Source organism: Hipposideros armiger, unplaced genomic scaffold, assembly GCF_001890085.2.
Source record: "Hipposideros armiger isolate ML-2016 unplaced genomic scaffold, ASM189008v1 scaffold_32, whole genome shotgun sequence".
Lineage (NCBI taxonomy): Eukaryota > Metazoa > Chordata > Mammalia > Chiroptera > Hipposideridae > Hipposideros > Hipposideros armiger.
The window spans coordinates 3488938-3510143 of NW_017731382.1; the positions used below are offsets into that span (position 1 = coordinate 3488938).

At 55.8% G+C, this 21206-nt stretch overlaps 2 protein-coding genes across 5 annotated transcripts; one reads left to right on the forward strand and one right to left on the reverse strand.

The window, feature by feature from the left end:
• The first annotated feature begins 125 nt into the window (after positions 1 to 125).
• Positions 126 to 8796, forward strand: CTSZ (cathepsin Z). The gene is made up of 6 exons (XM_019637313.1): positions 126 to 375; positions 793 to 956; positions 4782 to 4961; positions 6744 to 6894; positions 7210 to 7372; positions 8193 to 8796. The coding sequence occupies exons 1-6, from the start codon at positions 227 to 229 to the stop codon at positions 8301 to 8303; spliced, it is 918 nt and encodes a 305-aa protein (XP_019492858.1). The 5' UTR covers positions 126 to 226; the 3' UTR covers positions 8304 to 8796.
• Positions 8668 to 20083, reverse strand: NELFCD (negative elongation factor complex member C/D). 4 transcript variants are annotated; one of them, XM_019637309.1, is made up of 15 exons: positions 19925 to 20083; positions 16464 to 16579; positions 16145 to 16254; positions 15292 to 15401; positions 14121 to 14228; positions 13510 to 13662; positions 13165 to 13295; positions 12389 to 12554; positions 11964 to 12098; positions 11441 to 11580; positions 10639 to 10753; positions 10012 to 10107; positions 9798 to 9938; positions 9383 to 9512; positions 8668 to 9286 (listed from the first exon to the last, which is right to left on the reverse strand). In XM_019637309.1, the coding sequence occupies exons 1-15, from the start codon at positions 20009 to 20011 to the stop codon at positions 9252 to 9254; spliced, it is 1773 nt and encodes a 590-aa protein (XP_019492854.1). In that variant the 5' UTR covers positions 20012 to 20083; the 3' UTR covers positions 8668 to 9251. The 4 variants fall into 4 exon arrangements, with proteins under 4 accessions (XP_019492854.1, XP_019492855.1, XP_019492856.1 ...); XM_019637310.1 differs by lacking the exon at positions 19925 to 20083 and adding an exon at positions 18813 to 19874; XM_019637311.1 differs by lacking the exon at positions 8668 to 9286 and having other exon boundaries at positions 9389 to 9512; positions 9887 to 9938; positions 19925 to 20026.
• Positions 20084 to 21206: the final 1123 nt, after the last annotated feature.

A 21206-nucleotide genomic window follows, 5' to 3' on the forward strand; every position in this document is an offset into this window, starting at 1 on the left:
TCACGACCCCGAGTTCAGGCCCCTCCCCCGCCCGCGGGCGGCGGCGGCTCGGCCGGGGCGGCCGGGCGGGGCGGGGTCACCGGGGGTGGCAGCGGGGCCCCGCCCCGGGGGTGTGTCCGGGCGCACGGACCGGGGCGCGGGCGGAAGGGCGCCGGGTGCGGGGTCCGGAGCGGGGTTCGAGTCAGGCCCCGGAGCGGGATCCGGAGCGGAACCGGGCGCGGGGGCCATGGCGTCGTCCGGGCCGGCGGGGCCGCTGCTGCTGCTGCTGCTGCTCGTGCTGCTGGCGGGCGCGGCGCGGGCCGGCCTCCACTTCCGCCCGGGCCGGGGCTGCTACCGGCCCCCGCGCGGGGACCGGCTGTCCAGTCTGGGGCGCAGGTCAGCGCCGGCTTGGGGAGCTTCTCGCGCGCTCCTGCCTTTTGGGGACCCTGCCTCCTCCTTGGGGTGCCAGCAACCCAGGCACCCTGCCTCCCTTGACCTTCGAGGGTCAAATTGAGCACCTTTGTTTTGGAGGTCACTCTTGGCTTTCACATCCAGGGGAGCCCTGGTGTTCGCAGAGCTGGACCAACCCCCACTTTCCTGTCACTTGGAACAGTGCTTGGGGAGCAGTAAGGTTCCTGCTTTGGGTGGTGTCCCGCCTCCATCACATTCTGAGAGGGCTGGGGTCTCCTGGTGTGAGACAGACTCACTGCCACCCCCTCTCATTTGGGGGAGGCGGGGGCCCTAGGGAGCCCTGCCTGTGTCTGCTGCCCGTGAGGCCCAGTGCTGATTCTGTGGGTGCTGGTCTCTTCCCAGGACATACCCCCGGCCTCATGAGTACCTGTCCCCGAAGGACCTGCCCAAGAGCTGGGACTGGCGCAGCGTGGATGGGGTCAACTACGCCAGTGTCACCAGGAACCAGCACATCCCCCAGTACTGCGGCTCCTGCTGGGCGCACGGCAGCACCAGCGCCATGGCGGGTAGGTGGGGGCCCGCTGGCCCCGTGACTGCGGGCCTGGAAGGCCTGTCCAGCCTGTTCCTTGTCAGCGCTGGGGGCCGCAGCCCGGGCTCCCCAGGGCCTGTTAGTCCATGCCAGGGCTCAGCCTGAGATGGGGGGGGGGTGGTCCTGAGCTGTGCCCCTGCTGCCCCAGACCATCAAGGAAGGCCGAGTGGCACAGGCTGGGTCGCCGCTCCGCTCTGCGGGGTAGGCCGGCCTGGGGCCCATCAGTGGCAGGCAACGCTAGCACTAGAGCCCAGTGACGAGTGGCTCCCGGGTTCCTCTCCCAAAGTTTGTGAACCCGGCCATTTGGGATCAAACCAGAAGTGCAAATTCCCCGAACTCCCTGCCAGTGTTTGGGATGGAAGTGAAACTGGTTTTTAGCCGCAGTTAACGTGTGAGGTGAATGCCTGTCCTGGCCTTGGAGCATGAAGCGAGGCTGGCCCTGTCCCTTATCCGGGGGACCTTCGCTGTCTGGCCAGTGAGGAAGGAGAAGCAGCTGAGGCCGGTCCCGCTGGGAAGGCTGTGGAGCCTGGCCTTGGGAGGGGAGGGGAAGGGCCGGCTTCACCCCAGTGGAGCCTTCGTCCAGCCCAGGCCCACCTGGGAGCCTGTGGGAGGGGCTCTGCCATCTCCAGGGGCAGCCCTGAGTTCCAGGAACCTGCAGTCACATTGCAAGTCCCTTGGGCTGGGGGCACTGTCTCCTCCCTCAGCGGGCAGGCCTGCTGTAGGTGGGCATCTGGCGGGGTCGCCCTGGTGGCCTCGCCGCATCTCCTTTTGAGGACAGATGAGGAGACTCCTGGGGGCTGGCGTATACACCTGACCCTTCAGGAAGGAGGAGAAACGGGGCAGGTAGGCTGAAGCCCCATTTGAAGGTACAGGAGCCCTGCAGGGAGCTGCAAAGGCCGGGAGATGGACAGGGCCAGAGGCTTAGCCACTGGAACCGCTGGGAGAGATGGATATGGGCAGCCTCAAGGCAGAGTCAGGGCAGAGGCCAGGCAGGCAGGCAGGCAGGAATGGTGCTCTGGCTGAGGAAGTGAAAGAGGGCCTTTGCGGCAGGGCCTAAGTGTGGGGGAGGGGCGCGGGGAGCGCTGAAAGGTCACCAGGGGCTCTGCCCCCAGGGAGGCTTGAAGGAACTTAGAGAGGGAGTCTTATGCCACGATTTGCATTTGTAAGACTGCAGAACTGGGAGGGGATGGCTGGAGGCGATCGCTTTTCAGATGGGTCAACCCTGCCACAATTCTGGAAGGGGATTTCTAACCTGGGCAGAGAGACTGCGTCGCTCTCTTTCTCCTCAAACCTCTAACATTTTCCCCACTAGCAGGGCCCTTCTTCCTCTTTTCACTGAGAAAATACGTGTAGAAGCCCCCAGAAGGGGATTTCCGCGGGCGCCTGGCCCAGCCGCCCCCTAACTCAGCCGGCCATAGTTGGCATTCCCTCCTGTCCCTGGGCGTCTAGCACCTGAGCCCCTTGCCCAGGCCCCTCCTCCCTGTGCTTGGACTTGGCCATGACTGTGAACAGGCGGGCAAGGGCTTGACCCCACCCTGCCTCCAGCCACCACCCCACTGCTGGGCTCCCGGAAGGGGCGTCTGCACTCCACGTTTCCTCTTCTCCACCCTTGAACCCACTCCAGCCTTCACTTCACCTCCCACTCCACAGGCACCGTCCTTGCCAAAGTCACCAGCAAGGGGCCCTCATGCTGGCAGGTCCAGTGCTCAGGCCCTGGGCCTCTTCCTCCTGGGCTGTGCTTGTCCAGTCCTCCTTGTGACGCAAGGAAAGGCCCGACTCCTTCCTCTTCCTCGAAGCTCCTCATCCTCCCAGCTTCACTAATGAAGGTCTGGCTCCCAGGACTGAGTCCTTGGCTGCACCCAGACCCTTCACCCGAACGACAGCTTTAGACCCAGTTGTCCCTTCTCCCTCTCGCTTAGACAACTGAGCCCTCAAACCTCATGTGTTCAGATCTGAACGCCTCGTCCTTCCCACCACCACCCTCACCTCTGTCGACGTAAAAATATCCAAACCTGGAGAGGATTTTTCTAAGAGTTTATTTGAGCCCAAACTGACAATTGCCGGGAAGCAAGCTCTCAAATGCTCTGGAGGACAGTTTGCAGCTCCTTTTCTGTGTTGGGAATTAAGGAGGGGCGTGAGGAAGAGTGGGGGTGGGAGAAAGCAAGGCGGGGATGGGATGGCAGGATAGTTAACAAGGTCTTGTGCTCTCTTGAGGGTCTGAAAAGAGGCATTTCAAAGGTGTGCTCATCTAGGTGTACAAGAACAGGGCTGGCTGAAGGCAAAGATAAACCATTTACTAAAAAGATTATATGCCTGGGGCGTGACTACCCACCATGACCTGCCCCGTTAGGAATTCATGGTCAGACTGTCCTGTGAGGTGACTTCCCGTAGAACCCCTTTTTCGCCTACACCTCCAAACCTGGTCCTTCTCCGGTCCTCCTTGCCTCACACAATGAAAACATCATCCATTCATCCAGTCACTCAGGCACAAAAGCCTGGAGTCTTGCCTGAGTCCTCTAACTTCATATCCCTCGTACAATCTGGTGGCAAATCTTGTCGGCTCTGCCTTCAGACTATCTTGCCAACTCCGCTGCTTCTTGCCCCCTGCACCGCTACATGCCGGCCTGAGCCCCTGCCCTCCCCTGGCCTCGGCGTGGAGCTGTTAGGCTGGTCTCCCTGCCGTTTGGTCACAAGCAGCTAGACCGAGCCTATTCAAACCCAGGTCGCGTCACGTTTCTGTTCTGCCTCAAATCCGCTAAGATTTCATGCAGATGAGACCAAAATCCTCCCCTGACCTATGAGAGTTCGTGTAAGCTGCTCCCTAGTCTGTGTCAGGACCCAGTGTGCATGCCGGGGGCTGGGGCACGGGAGGGACCTTGTCACACCAGGCACCTGCTCTCCCAGACCTCCCTCCCATGGGTGCCACCTCAGCCTGGGGCCCAGCCACCCTCTCTACCCACCTGGAGTTCTCTCCCCGTTTCCCTCAAAGCACTGTACTCTGACATTTGTTGATTGTCCCTTGTGCCCCACCACATGGCCTTCATGTGGTGAGAAGCTTCTGTCTGCCTGGAGGTGGGCCAGGGCCTGAGGGAGGGAAGGGAGGGTGGTGGCCCAGAAAGGGCCACCTGCTCACCGTTACCAGCAACAGCACAGGTGAGGCTGCAGTGAGTTCTAACGTGGGGGCGGGAGCACGAGGTGGGGCCGTGAGCTCACACCTGGCAGGGGTATGAGATTGTGAAATCACCTTGGGACAGTGGAAAGTGAGCTGATGGGAGCTGTGGTAGGACTGGCTGCAGCGCCGGCAGAAGCATGTCAGTGGGTCCCAGGTGGGTGCAGTGGCTGCTTGCAGCTGTCCCTGGCTCCCCACAGTGAGACATGGACCCGGCCTGTGGGCAATGAGAACGTCACCCTGACCAGCCCCTGGCTGGCTGCTCGGAGTCCTCCCTCTGACCCCCAGAGCCCACAGGGGCTGAGTCCCTGCCAGCCTTCCCCACGGGGCCTTGTGGGTCCCCTGGCTCACTGCCTGGAGGTCCTGGGCTGCGCTGGCTCATGGGGTGCCCTCCAGTGCCTGTTCCTGCCTCTGTCAGCTCTTCAGCCGGCACTTATGGGGCATCTGCAGCTCGATAGGACAGGCCTGGCCTTGCCCTCGTGGCACTTAGAGTCCACATCAGGGCCAGGGAAGGGCCAGAGGAGGCCTCCTCCAGGAAGTCTGTGGACAGGGCCCTCCAGAGAGGGACATGTGGCGGCCGGAGCAGCGGGCAGGGCAGGGTGGGTGCTGACCCTCCTGGGTGCTGCCTTGCAGATCGGATCAACATCAAGAGGAAGGGGGCGTGGCCCTCCACCCTGCTGTCGGTGCAGAACGTCATCGACTGTGGCGAGGCTGGCTCCTGCGAGGGGGGCAACGACCTGGAGGTGTGGGAGTACGCCCACAGTCATGGCATCCCCGACGAGACCTGCAACAACTACCAGGCCAGGGACCAAAGTAGGAACCCCTACCACCCTGCCCAGGGAAAGTGCGGCCCGAGCCCAGGCCAGCCCATGCTCCACTCAGGTCGGGTGCGGGGGGGGGGGGGGGAGGCTTGCACCCTGTGGGTCTGGGGGAGCAGGAAGCTGGAGCCCGCAGGCCTTGTTGAGAATCCCAGGGAGGCCTGGGGAGGGGTGTCTCCAGCCCTGTACCCCTGTGGCCGGGCCTGGCCGTGGTTCTGGGCTCTGACGTGTTGGCGTCTTGGTGGTTCCGTGGGCTTTTTAGGAGAGGTGCAGGTGGCCCTCATTCAGGGGAGTAAGTTTTCCAGGAGCCAGGTGGGGAGAGCTGGCAGGTTGCTGCCCCGAACTGGAAGAAGCAGGCTCGGCGGGAAGAGCGTCCCAATGGCCTGGTTCCCACCCCATGACCCCGGGCTGCATGCATTCAGGTGGATCTGGGGCCGAGGGGCCGTGGCATGGACCAGCAGACTCAAGCTGGCCTGGAATCGCTGGAGTTGGCACATTCCTTTCAGGCTGCTCCCCTTGGAAACGAAAGAAAATGTCCAAACCCTAAGCCCATAATTGGCAGTTTCAAGTCACCTGCCTCTGTCAGCGCTCCTTCCTAGCTGGAGCAGAGTGCTGGGACGAATTCACAAGGCTGTTTGAGATGGGAGGGGGTGAGGGCAGGGGGAAGCCCAGGCGCTTTTCCACCCCCCATCTGTAAAAGTGCTCGCCCAGGCCCCTGTGCCCTCTGAAGCGGCACAGCATGACGAGGCACCATCCCGCACCCACAGGCAGGGTCCTCAGCTTGCCTTCCTGAGCCATATTGCCCAGCCAGAAAGAATTCCCCCGGACTGGTTGGGCGAGTCTTGTTGAAGTGGTAAACGCAGCAGGGGTCAAGAGAAAGCCAGGAGAGGGACAGATGGAGGCGGGAGGGAGTGACCGCTAGGAACCAGGAATCAGGTGGTCCCTGGGGCCACGGCCTGCTCAGCTCAGCCCTGAACTGGTCTCGTCCAGCCTAGGCCAGGCCCCTCTAACCCCCCTCGCGTGACGGCCAGATGGAGCTCACTGGGAACTTAACTGTTTGCAATAAATAGTCTGGTCTTTGTATTAGCAGATGTGGCCACAGATCCAGCATTTTCCAGTTGTACTGGGCACTGGGCATTTGGTGGCCAAGGGGCACATCCAACCAACAGTTTAATCCTCCAGGAGTTTATAGTCCTGGGGGAGGAACCTGGACAGATGAAAAACCATGACAGTAACAGGTCAGGTGGAAGAGTAAAAAGACCGGTCACGGGCCGGAGAACGCAGTGACGGATGGTGTGGAGCCTTACGGGACAAAGAACTAAAACTGTTTTGTTGTAGCCTAATTCTTGATACCACTTCAATCCAAAATAATTAGGAAATGCTATTCCCCCCACCTCCCCAATGATTGGCCTATTCACTGGCCAGCCATAGAATCACCTTAAGAGCTAATAATTTAGTTATACTCTATTTTCAGCTCTAAGAGGATTGTGAAAGGGCCTTTCTCCAGGCCTTTAAAGGAAAAGAAAAAAAGGCTATCTTCTGAGGGCCTACTGTGCGCTGATCAGCGTGCATCTCTCCTTCCCGCCAAGGCCTGGGGTAGGGCTTTTCCTCACTCCTTTGCAGCTGAAACAACGGCATAATTAAGGAAGCAGCACCTGATGCCAGATGATGTCCGTGATTAGCTAAACGAGGCAGAGGAGCGTGGAGCTGGGTGTGCTTGTCCCTGGGTTGATGAGGGGGTGGTCTCACACTGACTTTCCCCTGCCCCCTCCCCCAGAGTGTGACAAGTTTAACCAATGTGGAACCTGCACTGAATTCAAAGAGTGCAGCCCCATCCAGAACTACACCCTCTGGAAAGTTGGCGACTACGGCTCCCTCTCCGGGCGGGAGAAGATGATGGCAGAGATCTACGCGAAAGGCCCCATCAGGTGAGGCGCCCTGGTGGGGGGGTGCGGGCCGCGGCCTCCACCGCTGTCCTTCTGGCCGACGCCCCGTAGGCTGGAGACAGCTGCACGTGAGTTTAATCCGAAGTAAAGCAGAGCTGACCAGTGGGCCCGCAGGGTGCTTGTGAGTGAAGGCCACGCGTGGGAAGGGCCCTGGGCTGCAGGAGTGCCGTGGGGCTGCGGGGACTGGCCACCAGTGAGGAACAACAGACGTTTAGGCAGAGCCACTTCATGTACCTTGCGACTTGAGTTTACAGCCATTTCCATCCAAGTGCTGATGCTGTAACTGCTTGCTCTCAGCTGCGGCATCATGGCGACAGAGAAGATGGTTGCCTACACCGGCGGCATCTACGCCGAGTACCAGGAGAAGGCCTACATCAACCATATCATTTCCGTGGTTGGGTGGGGCGTCAGCGATGGCACTGAGTACTGGATCGTACGGAATTCATGGGGTGAACCATGGGTAAGACGTTCCCACTGACCCTGCTGTCACTGATGGCTGTTGGCTGGGGAGCCAGGGACTGGCCCCGGAGCACTAGTGCCCTTTGGGGTCAGGTACTTGGGCTGTGTGGGGGCTGTCGCTGTCCTGCGCATTGCAGTGTGTGTAGCAGCATCCCTGGCCCCAACCCACCAGATGCCAATAGCACCTTCTCCCTGTCCCCCAGTCGTGACAACTAAAAATGTCCCCAGACATTGCCACATATCTCCTGGGGAGACGCACCGCTTTAGAAGTTTTGGTTTAGTTTATTCTTTTACAACCACCTCCTTCTTTTTCTTGTCAGTTTCAGCTCCTAAGCAATACTGTGTAATTTTTTCAAAAATACTTTTGAGTTGGGTCAAAAATCCAGGAGAGGTAAACTGCCAGAATTTTAATTTTCTAAAACCTAGTATGAACCATGAAGTTGGACACAGAAATTCCATTATTATGAAATGGAAGGGGGGGAGTGATTAATGTAGAAGTTATGAAATGTCAATTTTTTTAAGTCAGATGACTACAAATGGAGACACGAATGGCAAGTGAAGTCATCTGGTCCAGAGTCTACGTTTTTTTTTAGTTATATTAACTAGCTTTTGGCACTCAGGGCCCTGTACCCCTCGTGTTAAATATTAACCAAGTTAAATATTTCACAGAAGGTATTTCCAAGCAGGGGTCCCGAAAGGGAAGCAGCAGTCGAGCAGGGGGTTTGGGGCTGAGAGATGAGGCGGAGAGGGGGTGGGCCTGCGTGTGGCTGGGGGGAGCAGGGGACTGTGGCTGAGAGCTGACGCACCCCCATTTCTCACAGGGCGAGCGAGGCTGGATGAGGATAGTCACCAGCACCTATAAGGACGGGAAGGGCGCTGATTACAACCTTGCCATCGAGGAGAACTGCACATTCGGGGACCCCATTGTTTAAGGCAATCATCTCCACAAGAGCAGCTTAAGAAGGATGCCGCGAACCATGACCAGAGGGGATCCTGTCCTGTGGGCACTGGGTTGGTACTGCCAGGGTATGAAGGAACTGGGGGCAGAAAGTCAAGCCAAATTGATATCCAGCAACTGGTACGGGCACTGGGCACCTCAAAGGAACGCCTGTCAAAATGCCAACGACCGACGCAGTTCTGGCTGAGTGTAGCTGAGAGGCATCTAACGTGGGACGACGTAGACACCGGCACAGGACGCTCCCCTGCACGGTGACTACAGCAGACCACCTGCCCGGCAAGGAAGTGGCCTGGGCAGACCGCGGTCAATCTCGTGCCCTCCACTGTCTTCAGCTGATGGTTTGGTATTTTCTATGATGCGGCCTTCACCACCAGTGCTTATGTCACCTTGGAATCAGTGGGGGGTGGAGGGAGAGATGGCAGTTTCAAGTCACCCCAGTGATGAATAAAATACACGCCTTCACAGGAGAACAGCCTGAGTGAGCCTCATTTATACACGAGAACACCTTTCTATACCTTTCAGCCCAGTAGAAAGGCTTTTATTTGTTCTTGGAAAATGAAAGCAATTACAATAAAATATCAGCTAATCAGGTTCTTGTGAGAAAACTAAGTCAGCTTTGAAGGTAGTTCATTTAAGTGTCTCAGTTTCGGACTCCCCACCACCCTTGGGGCTGAGAGCTGGCTCTGTCCGGAGAGGTAACGTGAACCTGGGCCCCATGTTGGGGGACTGAAGACGGTAAGCAGGACTTACAAGAAGGACAGGGGGCTGTTCGTAGTAGCAGCTTTTCCCGTATACTGCTAACATTTTCCTTTTTAAGCAGTTCTCCACCTCCTCCCCCCAGAACACATTTCCAAGGTGATGAATGAACCTCTTCAAACAACTTTCTGGAATGTTCCACCTCAGCTCTGGAGGGTGCTCTAAATTAGTTCACCAGGATGAAGTTAGACTTGCAGTGAGCTTTAACAAACAGAAGGAAAAGTCGCAGGATTAGAAACAGGAGGTAAAAAAATGCCATTTAAAATTGTAGCTAAGGGACAGTCATGTCAACCTTACCTACAAATTCTGTCACAGGGTCGTGTTCGCCTTCCGTTTTAATGGTGCCTGCGATGCTGTCGTTTTCCAGGATGGGGAGGAAAAGCTGCACGAAGTCAGAGGTGTACGGAGGGGCTATGACGTCCAGGACCTACGGGGACGGAGAGCAGGCTGACGGGCAGGAGGGCAGCTGGGAGGACCCCCCTCCCCGCCTCTGGCTTCCTGCTCACAGCCATCTCCATCATTAGACCCCCAGGGGATAATGTAGGTAAAACACACAAGACAGTTCCTACAGGTAGGAGGTGCCCACTGTCATCAGCATGACTATCAGAAAGCACAGTTCTCAGAGTTGGGTACGAAATGAACTAAGTTAAGCCAAAAAGGGCACTGCTGGGGGAAGCAGAATGAAACATGAAACGAATGGCGTGTTGCTGACCTCGGTCACAAAATAGCGAATGAGTGAAATGTCAGTGTCCAGCTTCTCCAGACACTTTCGGATGTAACTGACAACAGGAAGTACATAACCTCGACTCAGCAGGTGAACCATTCTGTCCAGCAGGGTCTTCTTCAGCTCGAGCTGCAAGAGTGGGGGCAGAGGGCTGTGAGGGGGGCCTCCCTCCGCGGCACACGCCCCGCGGGCCGCCGCTCACCTGCTCCATCACGTCCAGCTGGGAGTGCTCAGTCTCAAAAAGCTTAACAAGCAGCTGGAGGACCTGGGGGTGCAGAAGCTGGTGGCAGGTGCAGATCTGCAAACAGGCCAGAGGGAGCCTGGCTGAGCGGGCGCTGTGCCGGGTGTCAGCTCACCATCAGCACAGGGGACCGCGGTCCTGGTCACAGCCACCAAAGACCTGCTCGCTGCCAGCAGTGGTCCGTAACATTTGTCCCAGAGCCGGGCAGCTTTTGTGCCACTCCTCATCCTTTCAGGGACACTTGACAAAAACTAAGAAATCTACAGTCAGTGCAAATAGTTCCTTAAAATGAAAACCCTCCTTTGGTATAGACATAACTAGCTTTGCAAAAAGTGTCTTCTGAGCTCATTGAAGTGCTGGCAACACAGGCCTAAGAGGACGAGGTACAGACAGAGCAGCGGGTCCCCGCCTGTCTCGGTCAGCGGGGTTTGGTTACACGGGGCGGGCTGCTGCAGGAACTGAACTCGCGTTTAACCAGTCAGCCTGTGGGAAATGGGTTTTGTTACACGTCGTCTGCCTCACAGTCGCAGAGACAACAGCATTCAGTGGGGACTCCCCGTGCGCTGTGCCTGGCCCTGCGGCCCCTACCTCGTCCAGCAGTGCCAGGTGTACCGGTGTGTGGTCTGTCTGCAGCTGGAAGTACCTCGGTTCTGACACGGTCCAGTCCACCCACTTAAGCACACCCATTGCAACCACGGGAAACCTACAGGCAAATGAGGCAGGATGCTTCCTTTACACAAAGTGTGTCAAGAAACAACCATAACCAAACAGGGTTTCAGAGACATGCTGCAGCCCTCCCGTAACTCCTGCGCTTCCCCGGAGCTGCACGTTGGTGACGCCGGTGTGATGAGGCCGGCACCGTCAGTGCCGTCGGGAACCCAGTCGGCGGGCACTCAGCTCACTGCATGTTCCCGGTTGGCAAGGAAAAGCTCTTGGATGCAAAGCGCCCCGTGAGCCAGGCGGGCCGGCCTGAAGGTGACTCTTCCCTCGCAAACCCTTTCCTTGTCCCGAGTACAGATCAACAGGCAGAGACCCAGAAGCCCAAGAGGACACCCTACTGGTAAGCTTTCCTAGTAAACGCTTATTTACATAATTGGCATAATTGCAAATCATTTCTGCGTAAGCCATACTATTTTACTGTAAATAGGCCCTTTCCTACAAGTCAATGTTTATAATCCTGGTTGGTCTTCCTTTTTCTTAGTCAAATTTCTGAACAGACCTCTGTCAAGTAACACCTGAAAATTACGCTGCTAAAACTGTTTAGTCCTCTATATATGTTCAAAGAAGGAAAAGTAAATAAAATGAATACGTCTTTCTGAAGTCTTTTTGCGCTTTCGAGCTACCTCCTCCCCAAAGGATTCATTTTAGAAATCAGTTTCGCCGTGCTTACCTAATGCACTGATAAAGTGTACTCAGCTCTGCCACCAGCTCAGAGGCCCCTTTGTTCTCATTGCAACACAAATTGTGAACAGTTTCAACAGCTTTCGATGTTGACTTCAGCTCGTCTTTATTGATGCTCGCTCGTTTGTTCTGAAAACACAAGTTGTTGAGTCCGACAGAGCTCCCAGCCTTGTGGTGGGGTGACAGGTAGTGGCCACTTCTCTCTGCAAGCCACCCCCCATCTCTGAAGTCAGGAATCAACTGACTGTCAAACCCCCAGTCGCACAGCACACGGAAACTGACAACCGAGGAGACTACCAGTGTCCCTTCTGTAGTCACAAATTTCAAATTACAGTCTGAGTGAGTAGTACGGATGCTGTGCACATTTTCTTGAGACATTTAGTACTTTGACTATTTTATGGATAAACACTACAAAAGACATTTTGACACTAGATGGGCTCGTGACTTCCTGCAGCCCAACTCCTAGACACTACCAAAGGGGGTGTGCAGCTGTGGCCTCTGGGTCTCGGTACCTTCTTCCAGGTTTCCACCACGCTCGCCGCGTATGCCAAGATGTGGATGTACTTGTGCTTGTGGTCCTGGTTGATCCTGGCCCCTGGTTTGAAGAGTGACTGCATGAACAGGTCCAGGAAGGCTGGCACCCGGATCTGAGGGGAAACACAGAGCGCTGAAAAGGAACGCAGGAGGGAGATGGCGGGTGAGTCCACACACTGCCGCGTGCCTGCGTGCACCCACCCCGGCACGCCCTACCCAGCGGGGGCTCGCATGTGTGCAGGCCCAGCGTGTGACAGCAAAGGACCGGCGGCAAAAGGACAGAAATATTTCACCAGCAACGTCACTCACTGACATCAGAGGAGTAAGGCAAACAGACTCTCCAAAATAACCCTTCCAGTTGGCATGGGGATGTCCCACCTTCTTATTAAACTAGGCAACTTACAAGTTCAACAGGAGGCGGGTCCATGCTTGTAAACATCTTGAACAGGACTGTGATGTCGGCCGGGTTCAGAGCTCCCTTGGACAACATGGCCCCCAGGGCCTGACAAGCCCTGGGGTAGGAGGCAGCTGTGCCCAATGCCAGCGTGATCTGACTGGCATCGTGGCCCCTTGAGGAAAACCATCACGTCCTCCAGTTAACACGGTGGGCCGCATGGGTGGTAACCCCTCCTGTCTCCCTTCCCTCCCTCCTGCCTTCCTTCCTTTTTCCACATGTAATGCTTTGAATTGTTGGGATCCCCTTGGTTTTCATATTTCTGTCATTCACTGGCACACTGACTGACTGACCCAGGAAAACCACATTCAGAGCTAACTGGGAAAGAATGATTCAAATACAGCTCGCAGACCTTCTAAAAGGAAACACACTTGAAATACCTTATTTCTACCATTAGTAGAAAATAAAGACAATAAGAGCTAATTGTGTTCTAAAATATCACTACAATACAGCAAGGAGACCCCGGAACAACTGTTTCAGGATTCCGGCTATGTGCTGTTGATGAATCCCAGTGTGTGAAGGCACAGGCTCATAAACCCAGGGAGCGGAGCAGTCGTCGGCACCTGACAAACACGCATCAGTGCTCTGGAAAGCACGCTCTGCACAGGTGTTGAGCCACCCGGACTGCTCCAGCTCTGCTGCCTAGAAGGCAGTCTACCCAGTGGAAGCAGGGCGATGGGGTGGGGTGGGGCCCCAAGTCGGGGGTGAGCAGCCCCGCCTGTTACCTCTCCTGCGCGAAGCGCTGGACCTCCTGAGCGATCCTGCGGACAGCTGAGCCCCCCTGTTCTTCCTGGGCCAGCACGGACATCATGGCCTGAGCAAACAGGTACGTGTGCTCCCCGTGGCACACCATTTTCTGGAAAATCGCAGGGAGAGAGGGTTTGGGGTGTCACGATTGCAGCAATGACAAACGCAGAGAAAAGACTCAGACGGGGACAGTTCTGCATGAAGGTGTCCCCTGAAAGGGGCCTTCTGACCTGGATGTTCTCTAAAGAAAAGGAGCATTTCATGTTTGAAAATGCTTGACCCCAAACAGCCTCCTTCCAATCCGAGAGAAACAAAGAACTTACAGCAAACTCAGGGAGATTTTTTTCAAGGTTTTCTTCTCCTCCATCCAAAATTGTCGCCAGAGAGGTCCGGAGAACCCTAGAGAACACTTCCAGCTGCTGACAAGCTGTGGACACACTGGTTATTTCCCCTTGGTACCCAGCGTCAGAAATGAGCTACGGCACAAAAACAAGAAGCCAAACGAAGTGTCAACAAGATGTGACCACGCATTTCATAGAAAGTTGGCTTGTTGTCTGTCTGGTGAGATGGACAAGCACTGGTCTCAAACCCTTCCTCTGACCCCTCCTTCGCCTCTAACTAGGTTTGTGGGCCCGGCTAACCACCCATGCCTGGTTTCTTTGTAAGATGAAGGAGACACACCAGACACTCTTCAAGGCTCCTCTCAGGACACCACGGACTCTATCAATATGTTCCTGCCAAATCTCAAAACACCGTCCACATTGATCCAAATTCAGACACAAGCTCTACGCTTTTCTTTCTCAATCTCAGACTAAAGTGAAACGGTGAAGGCTTTTACCAAAAGAGCAAAGGAAAACGACCCCCAGCCACCAGCCCAATGCACCCCTGCTCGTAGACGCATTTCCCTTTCCTCTAACTCTAGTTCTCTTCCTACCTTAACAGTGAAGTTCAGCATCAAACAGTCTGGGTGGGCTTCAGCCAGTTTGTAAAAGAGATCTCTCCACGTGGTATGTGCAATCATTTGTTCAAGCCACGCTGGGGTCTGCCAACAAACAAACAAACAAATAGCCAGGGGCCCAGCTTTGGCTTCCGAGGCGCTTATGCTGTGTAAACAAGCACAGGACCTTCCAGCCGGAAGAACACAGCCCCGCAAGCGTCCAGATCTGGTCCTACAGTCCCAGAGTGGTGACGCCACATGGGTGGCTAACTGGCAGAGCTGGAGCCCTGGACGCCCAGTCACAGCTTCTAGAAGACCCAGCCCTGCATAAGAATACTGAAAGGGCTCCCTGGAGACACTGGAGCCTAGTGGAAGCATGGGTATAGTGGAGCTGCGTCACACGCACACAGTGGACCATGCTCAATCGGGGATATGCGCCCCTGGGGATATGAGAAAAGGGCAATTTAAATAGCACAGGTGGCTCTGTGCATCACCACCTGAGGTGGCATCTCAGCTGTCGTGCTGTCGGGCTGCACCCTGAATTCACCATCACAGTGTGCCAAGGCCAGGCTCCCCACGGGCTGCTGCCACCACTGACTGAGGTGGCAGGGCTCTAAGGCAGGCCTGTTCCTAGGAGACACGGGCTCCAGTGACAGGTGGTTGTGGCCTGAATACTCTGCGGTGACACTGCGGAAGCTTTCTGAAAACTGCACTATCATCTGAGACTCCTACCCAAGCGCCCTCCCTTCCTTCTTGTTTTCAGGGGTCAGACCTCCATCACTGCACCCCCAGCCTCCTCCAGCCCCCACCCATCTTCCCTCCAGGTGTGTCCTCTGTAATCTCCTGCACATCTAATTGTGTCTTGGCAGCTGCTCTGAGGAGGACCCAAAGGAAAACACCACACCATGCGGAGCCTGAGCCCTGGAGTCAGCAGGACGTGGGAGGTGGGAACTGCTGCTCTGCCTCCGACCTCAGCACCTGTGCGCCTCTCCGCATGCAGGATCCCACGACACCGAGGACGCTGCGTGAGGGGCGACTCTGACGCTGCGCAATGTCTGCTCTCACCCCGATTTCAGTCTCCAGCTCTAACGCTACTCAGACTCCAGCGTGCACAGGGAATGAGAAAAGCCCCTAGGAGCTGGCATTAGAGAAAGAAGAGAGTTCTCACCTCTCCTTCCTCGGTAAAAATAGAATCTGCTTTGCGGGGGTCGAAATGTTTGATCAGCAAACTCTTCAGGTGGTTTTCCACAGTTTCCTGAACCTGCACCGGTTCAACCCCTGGAAGAAAAGGGCGCTCTCTCAGTTCGTTGTATGACCTTAGGAAAAGTGGACAGGTCAAATGTCTATGTGTGAGTCAAGTATCACCAAATCGCTTCTGACAACTTCAAATTTTGGACCTCTTATAAGAGTTGATATTTATGAATCACATTCAATGATAAGAACCAAAATGGAGCACAGAGCAGGACACACGAGGATGCTCGACCTTGTCTACATGGAAAGGTCATCTTCAAAACCTCACTAAGGACAAAGACAAATTGCCAAAATAGACAGGTGGGAGGGTGGAAAGACAGACCCCTGCACAGGAGCAGAGGGACACTCGTCCCTAGTCACTGTGACAGCACAACTGGGCTAGTTTCCGGACAGTATGTCATCAGTGATGTCGTCTGTACCCAGTTAAGTGACTTACAGTATGGCTCTACCTTGATCACATTAGCTGAAAGCTATCATCACACCCAGTCCTAACTGTCCATCATCTGCTGCTGGCTGTAACAGACTTATGACAATGACACACGGAGCAGCGTCCACTGCGTAGCCCTGGACTTCCGCAGCCTGGTGCGGGAGGCAGCTCAAGGGGCACGGTGAGAATATCGAATCAAGCAGACCAAGATGCACAAGAAGTTCGGTCCTTACTGGTTAAAACCCAGGAAAAAAGAACCTTTCCAATTTATCAGCACTACAGTGATCAGAGGCCTATTGAAAAGGGGGGTGCCAAGCAGCTGGGCAGGCCCCCCACGGAGCACCTGTCTGGATGAGCCACTCGGCCAGCAGGTTGACAGTCTGAGCCACAGCTGTGTAGTTCTCTGACAGGAGCTGGATGACGTTCTCTGGGGACCCTCCTGCCTGAAAATACCTGGAAAAAGTAACACACAAGCTATTATGCTGAAATGAAGGCAGACCGGACGGGGATGGAGGGAGATAGCTAGGTTACAAAGATTTCTAAAGTGTGGAGCCCTCCGTTCCAACATCACGTTATTCCTCCTTACGTATCACCTTCCGGGTCTATTACAATTCTCCCTAAACTATCCCCCCTCCTCCCAACACAAATAAGCCCTCGCGCACCTCTTCAGAGTGTTAAAGATGGAGGGTTCCATTATGTAGTCCCGGGTAGAGAACTTGTGCAGGCATTCCTGCTGCACCTCGGCGTCATCTTCTCCCTCTCCATACTCGTCCTCCTGCTGTGGGGAAATGCCATGGGCCTCGCTAGTTTCTCATTAACACAAATGTCCTATAATCTCACCTTAAATCTGTGTAACACGGTCCCTTTCCAAAGTACTTCACATACATTATGTCACTTGGCTTTCAGGAGGATGTCATGAAGTGGGCTGGACAAGTAATGAGTGGCTAAGAAAATGGGATCCAGGATCATACCGGGTGGGTCTGTATCGTGACTCCACCCTGAGGAGCTGTGTGCAGAGGTCATATAAGTTACCTAATCTCTCTAGGTACCCATTGCCTCCTCTGTTAAACAAAGGTAATCATAGTACCTATTCCCATTTGGCTGTTGTCAGGATTCCATGAGCTAAGTTTTTTTGTTTGTTTGTTTTTTAAAGATTTTATTGGGGAATCGGGGAAAGGGGAACAGACAAGTAGCTGTCCTTTGGTTCTTCAGTCTAGTTGTGGAGGGCATCGCTTCCCTGGCCCATGTTGGTATTATCATTGCGCTCTTCCCAGGTGAGGCAGTCAGTTGCCAGCCACTGAATGGCCGCTCACAGCAGTTCACGAAAGCTCATGCCGGCTGCCGGCCAGCCTTACTGCAGCCTACACCTGCACCGGTGACTCAGGGCAGCCCAGCTCCAGGTCGAGCTGTTGTTCACCATCTCAGCTGTAGAGGGCGCAGTGTCACTGGCCCTCATGTGGGATCCGAACCGGGGCCCTGCTGCTCACAGCTGGCGTCCAAAGCCAACTCTTAACCAACGTGCCACTCGGACGGCCCACAATCTTTTAATGTTTCATCTATTTTTTTTTCTTGTCTTTAGGCTCATGTTGAATTAACATGTTCCTTAATTCATAGTACACACAAGGCCCTTCTTAGGTTTTACATCTCAATCTATTACTTCTAATTTCCCATTCTCCCCCATGCTTTCTCTTTCAACTCAACACCATATTACTAAGCTCTACCTATGCTGTTGATTATATGTCTAATATTTCTAATGCATTATTTCTAACTGTTTTTTAATAGTCTGCTGTTTATATACACTCTTTGCTTATCTAATCCTCTAGTGTTGGACATTTCTACTGCCTCTAATTCTCACAAATGAATATCCTCCTATGTATACTCGACCGCTTTTAGATCTGNCTGTAGAGGGCGCAGTGTCACTGGCCCTCATGTGGGATCCGAACCGGGGCCCTGCTGCTCAGAGCTGGCGTCCCAAGCCAACTCCTAACCAACGCGCCTCTCGGCCGGCCCCCATGAGCTAAGTTTTGAAGAGCCAAGCATGGTACCTGGCATTTAGTAAGAGTTCAATAAATGTTAGCTATTATTGCTTTCATTGTTACTACTTCCCACGTGCCATTTAACGCCTTCCAACAAAGTCGGACGCAGTGTTCTCAAAGGCATAATCCATCGTTTGCTGTTAGAAAGTAAAGACCACTGACTCGCGTTGAGTCAGCAGGCCTGGCTGGATTCTAGTCCCAGTTCTGCGAGGAATCACGTTCCTGAGTCTAAGGACAAAGCAGGGTGGTGACGTGACGACTGTAGACTGAACGACCCCAAGGTCTTCCATCTTTAACGTGTCACCCTAAATAACAGGCAGGTGCTTTCTAAACAATTACTATGCACTGAGCACTGTGCTTGTCACCAGCAACCTCAGAACGTATAAGACAAGGCACGTCTCTTTCCACCAAAGGAAAGAAACAAGCCAGTAGGGGAGACCGGCCTCCATGCACCTGACTCTAACATAACGGGCTAAGAGCTGGGCCAGGAATCAGCAAACTACGGCCCAGGCCAATTCTAGCGTTCCTCTTGTTTTTGTAAGTAATTTTTAAAGGGAACGCATTATGAAAAAACATACTACCTACGGCTGCTTTCCCCCAATAACAGCAGAGCTGAGTAGTTGTGAGAGACCTGCAGAGCCTGAAATATTCACCATCCAGCCCTTTCCAGGAAAGTCGTCCCCCCGCTCCCCGGCCCCAGGTCTAGTGTAACACCTGAAAGCACGTGCTGCGGGAGCAGTCTGCCCTGTGGGGACGGGGGTCTTCTCTCAGCCTATGCCTGTGTGGGGGAGCCGTGGAGGAAGGCGGGGCTACACCCTGAGGCCCCTCGTGTCTGCACTCGGGGGTTCCTACCTGGACCCTCTTCCAGTTCTACTCCACCTCCCCTGGGGCCATGGCGCCTCCCTCCTCGGAAACGTCTCTCCCCGCCCCCCCCTTCTCCGGACTCTAGCATTCAGCAGTCCGCGCTCCTTTCACCTTTCACACGGATTCCACAGTCAGCTCCGTACGCCACTAGACTGATGGCCTCGCTCTCAGAAAAGACGCCCGCGCTCTAGCATGGCCGCCCCTTCCGCCCGTTCACCAGGCCCGCCTCGCCTCCCGCCACGCCTGCGGGCGGCCTGCAGCCGAACTACGCTATTCGCATTTTAGGAGCTCTGCGCTTCCGGGGCGGACTTCGCATCACGGCGGCCTCCGGACACATCTTCCCGCCTTCCACAAGCCACCCGGCACGGCCTCAAGGAACCGGAACTGGGGGCGCAGGGCATGACCGACCACTAGCTTTCCAAATCCAGCTCGCGCCACCCTTCTGGCAGACCTCGCCCTCCTCCGAGCGGCCAGTCAGAAGGGCCGGGAAAAGAACACCCGGTCCACCCCGACGTCCTCCGCGAGAGCCGAGGAGGGCCAGAGGGCCGCACGGGGGTCCTGACGGACGCTCTGCAGACCTGAGGCTCCGCAGCCCGCAGGTGTGGCCTGGCTCTGCCCTCCCTGCCCACACGAGCCAGGGCCCGGAGCGGGCGTGCTCCGCTCATCCGATGAGCGCACTGGACTAGCTGGCCCTCAACACGCCTTCGTTCTGACACTCTGCGACTCGAAGGCTCGACGTGACAAGGTACTGGCATTCTGAGCAGGATGCTCCCGACACCAGCCCGCCACGAGGCTGAGTGTCTCTCCTCTGGACGACTTGGGCGACCAGCAGTTTGCGCAAGTAGCGATGGAGACAATGGACCAGGGGGACCAGCACGTGGCTGCGCCTGTCCCCAAGTCCGAGGCCAGCGGGTCACCTCGTGCCACGATTGGGAGCCAGCACGAGCCCTGCACCGTGACAGCCGCGGCGCGGGGCTCACTCCGCGGGGTGCCGCCCCTCGCCCCCACTCCCACTCATTTGCAAGTGCAGGAACAGAGGCCGGCGAAGCCGCGTGCGTGACCCCCCGGCGGGCAGCGGCGTGAGGGGCGGGCCCCGCCGGCCTGGGGTGAATGGCGGCGGCGAGTGGGGCGCGCTGTGCTTAGACCACACGGTGACCGCGGGGCCGGGGCGGAGGGGGCGGAGACCAACAGTCCTCGTCGGGGCCGCCCGGTGCCCCCCTCACCTGGCCGCCGTCCGCCTCATCGCCCCACTCGGCCGCGCTCCCGAAGTAGTCCTCGTCCATGATGGCGCCCGGCGCGGCCCCCGCCATCCTCTCCCGCGAGCGCGCGCGCGAGCAAGGCGCATGCGCACGGCGGAGCGGACGCGTGAACGCTCGGACGCGCGCCTCGGTCGGGGGCGGGGCCACGAGAAAGGGGCGGGGCGCAGGGGGCTGCCCCTTGCTCGTTGCTCCAGGCGTCCAGGGCCGGGCGGGAGCCTGGGGGAGGCGGGGCCTGAACGAAGGGGCGGGGCTACCCCACCCACGTTGATCCCAGTGCCCGGGGCCGGGTGGAGCTGGGCGGAGTGCCGGCTGAGGGAACTTCCTGAATTGACCCAGGGGCACGGCCTGGTGAGGTCTGTGAAATTTTAGCTCTGGTTAGAAGTTTTGAACTAGACTCACGTTTGGTCTGGGTTCGGGGTCCCAGGTCCACCCTCTTCTTCCCTGCAACTTTCGTCCTTAGAGCATCAGTTTCCTCATCTGACAACTGGGCACATGGCAGAGCCAACCTGTCAGGCACAGTATCTAGGTCCCGTGAAAATGTTTTCTTTTAAAATCATTAGAACAATGACTATTATAACAATGAATCCAACCTGAGTTATATCTATCTATATCTATCTATGTATATATAACTGGTATAAAGAACTAATGCAGTGTAATACGTAATATTTAATATTTCTTTATGCAAGAAGGGCTCACGAAGGCCACAGTGTGTAAGGCCCACAAATGTTGGAATGCAGCCCTGGAACAGACGGCCTGCCTCGTGGGGCGGCTGCTGAGGACAGCTGAGATGATGCTTTTAAAGCCCGCCGCCCGCTTCCCAGCCAGTAGGAGGTCCCAAGTGACAGCCTGAAGGTCACCCCAGACAGTCTTGAGCAGAGATGTTAACACCTGACCTGGATGCTCTGAAAGGTAATGCCCGTCCATTGACAACTGCGACGATTATGAAGAGCTTAACAGGCAAGCACTGTGCTTTCATTCATGCCTTCTTTCATTCATTCGACTACTGTTTATTGGATGCCTGTAGTGCCTAGTCCTAGGCTACTCCCTGAGCTCACTGCTGAACAAATTGGACATGACATGGTCGTTGCCCCGGGGGAGCCTGCATTCTACTGAGGGAGAGGAATGGGAAACAAATACATTGATGACAGAGGGTGACCAGGGCTAGTGTTCTGTGATAACGGGAGAGGACGACTTTGGGCAATCAGAGAAGGCTTCTCCGAGAAACTTAGGTTTGAGCTGAGAGTCA

What these genes read in the sequence shown, in the direction of transcription:
- CTSZ (XM_019637313.1), top strand. Translation starts at nt 227, where the DNA reads ATGGCGTCGTCCGGGCCGGCGGGGCCGCTGCTGCTGCTGCTGCTGCTC. An exon ending in CTGTCCAGTCTGGGGCGCAG is followed by an intron (nt 376 to 792) that starts GTCAGCGCCGGC and finishes GTCTCTTCCCAG; the next exon opens with GACATACCCCCGGCCTCATG. An exon ending in CTACCAGGCCAGGGACCAAA is followed by an intron (nt 4,962 to 6,743) that starts GTAGGAACCCCT and finishes CCCCTCCCCCAG; the next exon opens with AGTGTGACAAGTTTAACCAA.
- NELFCD (XM_019637309.1), bottom strand. Translation starts at nt 20,011, where the DNA reads ATGGCGGGGGCCGCGCCGGGCGCCATCATGGACGAGGACTACTTCGGG. An exon ending in CGAGTGGCTCATCCAGACAG is followed by an intron (nt 15,402 to 16,144) that starts GTGCTCCGTGGG and finishes CTTTTCTTCCAG; the next exon opens with GGGTTGAACCGGTGCAGGTT. An exon ending in AGCTGGACGTGATGGAGCAG is followed by an intron (nt 9,939 to 10,011) that starts GTGAGCGGCGGC and finishes CCACTCTTGCAG; the next exon opens with CTCGAGCTGAAGAAGACCCT.